A 4,915-nucleotide genomic window follows, 5' to 3' on the forward strand; every position below is an offset into this window, starting at 1 on the left:
GTTTGGCACGTTTGACCAATTAGCTGGGTTTGTCTTTCAAGGCTTTTACCCCGGTGGCCCCCACCACCACAGCGCCTCCGCCGAGCTCCTCGCCACCCCCGCCGCCGCCGCTGCCAGCGCGACCGCCGCCGAGCTGCCCTCACGACAGCACTGCCTGGACCTGGACCTCAACAGCCCGCGTCATCTGTCGCCCATGGAGGGCAACAGGGACGGGTGAGTATAGTGGACCACGTACAGTATATTCGTCTGTTTGAGGATTTTTTTTTTGGGGGGAGGGGCAGTCATTGAGGGAAAATCTCACCATTCAGGAACTGATTCTCATCCCTGCAATTTATTTTCCACATCTCCTCACGCATCTGTCATAGGCGCAAGCTCATGCTTGTAACCGCGTCTGTAACTGCAAATTTCAAATTTGATAAATGCCATTGAAAAAGATGAATTTCAACGACCTGGAAGGGATGGAAAAATCAGTGCCCGATGGCTGACTTTGGGCGGCCGATGTGGGCGGGCGGACAGGCATCGCAAACGTTGCTCATTAACAAAACGTCTGCGTACTGGCCGCAGGACGACGTTATGTAGCCACGAGATGAGAGAGCGAAAACACTCCATGAACATGAAACCTCTTGATTTAATGTGAGCTATTGCAAAAGAGCATAAAAACAAAAAAGACAGCGTCCTACAAAAGTATTGGGACACCTAGGGCCCCCCCCCCACACCACAAAAAAAAAAAAAAGGGCGGATTACAACGTCATTTTGGCTCGGGGTCCCAACATACATTGCACCAAGGCACATGTTTGGCATCAGAAAAAATGGGTATGTTAGCTGTGTGCCTTCAAGGGGCGTGGCCTAGTGACTGATGTCATAAACCGGAGTCAGGTTGCATGAGATGTAGCCGACAGCAACTCCTTGTGAGTGTCCTCAAGCTGCTTGTCCCGTTAAATAGAGCGCCTGAGAGCGCAACAGCGACTGAGGCACTCCTTGCCCACATACGAGGGCATACCTTAGTCCCCCACTTTTTTTCCCGTGTCATACAACAGGTGCCATTGATTGCGTACTGGTCATGCTTGCGCACCGTTTTCTTTCAAATGAACTGCCAGCTGGAAAAATATGTGAGCTCGTCGACAACGTGGACAATGACAGGGAGGACTTTTTTTTTTTTTTTTGCCAACCTGCTCATTTATTGAGCACGTAGCATTGTGATTCAAGCCCGGCCGACCGTAGCGAGAGCATCTTCGGGATTGTACAAGAGAATCTCCGTGGACTTGACAAATAAATGAATCACACCGATAATATTATCAAGGTCACAACTGTGTCCCGCAGAGCCTCTCGCTTTGTTTTCTGCCGATTTCTCATCCTCATTCCCGGCGGGAACGCAAGGGCGATCCCGTTTGGAGGATGAACTTCTCGGCCCCGCTGACACAAACCTATTTGGCTCTTCTTCCTGGAAACAAGTCCGCTTGTTTCCCCCCCCTCCCCCCTTACGAGGACGAGGGGCCGCGCTGGTCACGGCGAGGTCGGCGTGACACGTCACTTGCTCTCTTTCTGGCACCCAACCGGCGTTCGCAATGTCCCCCAACAGCCTCGAAGCGATGAGCAAACCTCTCCTTGCTGGAAGGGTTTCACGTGTTAATGAGAGCAAACTGTCAAAGCGTGGGGGGTGGGGGTATGGTTTTGCTAAACGCCCTTACATCAGGACCAGAATTCCCTCGCGTGGACGGCGACTCGGCAAGCGCTCGGGACGCAGAGCCCCAAAAAAAAAAAAGCAGATTGTGCAATGAGTTTGTACCAACGTGTTATTTGCGCCTCATTTGCTGCGTCCGGGAAGAAAGAAGCAGCGGCGTTTGGGTCATCACGGATGAGGCTAACGGGGCGCCTTCCACGTCAGACACGATTATTGACATTCCTTAGCGCAGATTCTACCGACCTTGTGACCGATTATCTTGTTTCATTTGCACAGGTGTGTGTGTGTGTGTGTGTGTGTGTGTGTGTGTGTGTGTGTGTGTGTGTGTGTGTGTGTGTGTGTGTGTGTGTGTGTGTGTGTGTGTGTGTGAGTGAGTCAGTGAGAATGATTCCTAAGAGTTCAGGTGATTTGAATAAAAACATAACACTGTCTTGAAACCCTAATTTGACACCACAACCTGTCTTGAAACTGTAATTTTTTAAGCCTTTACCTAAACTCTTCTTCAGAACCGTCATTTGAAACTATACCCCGCATTTGATACCCTCATCCAGGATTGAAAAGCAATTTTTAACTCAATCCAGACTCTAAATCATAATTAGAAACCCTAATCCTGTCTTTAAACCCTATTTTCAAACCTTAACCCTGATTTGAAACCCTACTTTGAATTCTTAACACCTTCTTTAACATTTTAGTGCCACTTTGAAGTTTTTGTTCTATTGTGTTTAAGGGGTTCGACACATTACACAGTTTACAACGTTTCGCCGATTACGGGGAATGAATAGCCAAGTCGCTTTTTTTTTTGGGGGGGGGGGGCGTTATGCTCAGAAAACTACTGGGTCAAAAGTAACCTAAATTGTACAGAAAACTGTCCAACATGGTGAACAGATTGAAATCCAGTCTTCAACCCAACGTACGGGGTCAAAATCATGAATTCAACTTTGGGTAAAAGTAACCCAATCTGCTCAAAATTCACGGCAACCCAGGAAAACAAACCAGCATTTTTTAGTGTGTAGATTTACAAAGAAAACTACAACAAAATGTTGTTTAAAAAAAGAAAAATCGCCTGAACCTGAATGATATGAAACTCAAAAACCACGATTCCACTTTAAACAAACCTTTTGGGCTGCATTTGTCGGGCACAACACAACCTCTGACCTCCTCGCTTAAATGTGTTTACCCCGTGGACTCAAGCGGACCATTTACAGTCGCCCCACTTTGTCACTTTACCGCCCGCCACTCATCTTCCAACATGTCGAGTGGAAATGCTGTGTGGAGCTCTATCGGCAGCTGAATGTTGCCGTTGACGGCCGCGTATTGATATTAGAGCCCCTGTGCAAATATTAGCGCCGGGCGTTTGGATTGCGCAGCCGCCGTGATGGACGCGGGCTAATTGAATTTGAGTGGCAAACGCCACTCCATTAAGAGACGCCTACTGTGAAGGCGAAACCTCGCGCCTCTCTTCCTTTCTCCGATCCCCCCTCTCCCCCCATCCCCCAAAATATTTTTCGATAACCTCACTCCACCTGTTGTTAGCCCTTTGGAAAAAACTGCATTCACATTGGAGCGAATGGAAATAGAAACCCGAACCCCAGTTTGAAAGACTACCTTGACCTTGACACCCTGACCCAGGCTTGAAAAGCATCATTTCAAGCCCTAACCTGAAATGTTAACTTCCAATCCCCAATCTTGGCTTCAAACCCCAAGTTTAAACCCTAATACAAGCACCTTAAACCCCTATTCCTGTATTGGAACCCAACTAAAGCCCCCTCACCTTGTCCTAAACCCTACTTTGAAACCTCAACCCCAGCCAGAAATTGGAAACCCTGATTTCAAAACTCTAAAACTTGGCTTGAAACCCAAAACATTTTCAGGACCCAAATTTAAACCCCTAACCATGTCTTGAAGCCCAACATCAAAAGGCTTTACCCCCTAGCTTCAAACCAAAAACCAGGCTAAAAACCCAAATTTGAAACCTAACATTTGAAATGCACCACTCTATAACTCGTAACAATGGCTTGAAACCCTGACCCCTGTCTTCAAACCCTAATTTATAACCCCAGTCACATCTGGAAACCCCAACCCACACTTCAAATCCGATTTGTCAACCTAATCATGTCTTGAAACCCTACTTGGAAAACCCTAATTCTGTCTTGACACCCTAGCTTTTAAACCCTAATTTGAAACCATGCTCCTTGGAACCTAACTCTGTTTTGAAACCTTACTTTGTAACCCTTACGTGGGTTAAAACCCCAATTTGTAACCCTAACCCTGTCTGAAAACCCTACTTTGAAATCCCAACCCTAAATGTAATCCCTGCTTCTAAACCTCACTTACCGCTCACGCGCTCTGAACCCGAAACTCGGCTTGTCAACTCTTATTTGAAACTCTGACCCTCTTGTCTGAAACTCTCATTCGAAAGTACGAGCGTCCCACATTCTGGCTTTCGCTCACCGCTGGGATTTTTGCGCAGGCCGAACAGAATTTCCCGCCGCAAAGAAAATATGGCTTTGCTCTTCCGTGGGAGCCTTACGAGGCTGCCTGAGCTTGAGCTTTAGCTTTGGCCAGGACGCAGTCGCGCTCCAGCTCGACTAACCACAAGCTGAGGTGTTCCCAGCCAACCACCCCCCCCGTCATCCATCACAGGGACCTAATGGTCGGTGACGGGTGCGGTGGTGGGCGGGGTGACAACATTGTATCTGCGGGAAACGAGTTTGACGCCTTGCTCCCGAGTGGGACATCAAAATGGCAGGTGAAGAAAAGATAAAGACGCAGACGGTCGAACCTGGGCACTGGCCATGCATGGGGGTGGGGGGGGGTCGTGGGAACTAATACCAAAGTTGAAGAAAACATTTTGGTTCAAAAAAAATGCTTTAAAATGAGGAAAACGAACTGAAACTACAGCTTACGTTTCTAAAAATAACCAAAACTAAACGGAAAAAAAAAATTGGATGTTGAATTTACTCCATTTTGTCAAGCAGTTGCATTCAATAAAATCATCTGGATTCTGGTACATTTTTTTTTTTTAAGTATACCATCCATCAACTTCAAAAAAATGTATCTCAATCCAGTTGATTTTATTGTGGGGTGGGCCAGCATGTTGGACAAAAGCCAACAGGAGATAACCGCCCGGGAGGAGATTGATGAAAGATTCCCTTCATTCCCGCAGCCCGACTTGGCCTGCCAGCCGCATGCGAGCAGGCCGAGGGTGCGGCGGCAGGTGGCCCCGCCCCCGCC

The 4,915-nt window shown here is 47.7% G+C and overlaps 1 protein-coding gene across 1 annotated transcript in view; it reads left to right on the plus strand.

Annotated features, from left to right (window-relative positions):
• The window catches only part of glis1b (GLIS family zinc finger 1b), a 126,795-nt gene that overhangs the window by 97,016 nt on the left and 24,864 nt on the right, over window positions 1-4,915 (plus strand). Inside the window, exon 10 of the mRNA XM_019896496.1 lies at window positions 42-213. Within this exon, the coding sequence (XP_019752055.1) occupies window positions 42-213 (172 nt within the window). The remainder of the gene's footprint in view (window positions 1-41; window positions 214-4,915) is intronic.

Source organism: Hippocampus comes, unplaced genomic scaffold (assembly GCF_001891065.2).
Source record: "Hippocampus comes isolate QL1 unplaced genomic scaffold, H_comes_QL1_v1.1 scaffold22, whole genome shotgun sequence".
Lineage (NCBI taxonomy): Eukaryota > Metazoa > Chordata > Actinopteri > Syngnathiformes > Syngnathidae > Hippocampus > Hippocampus comes.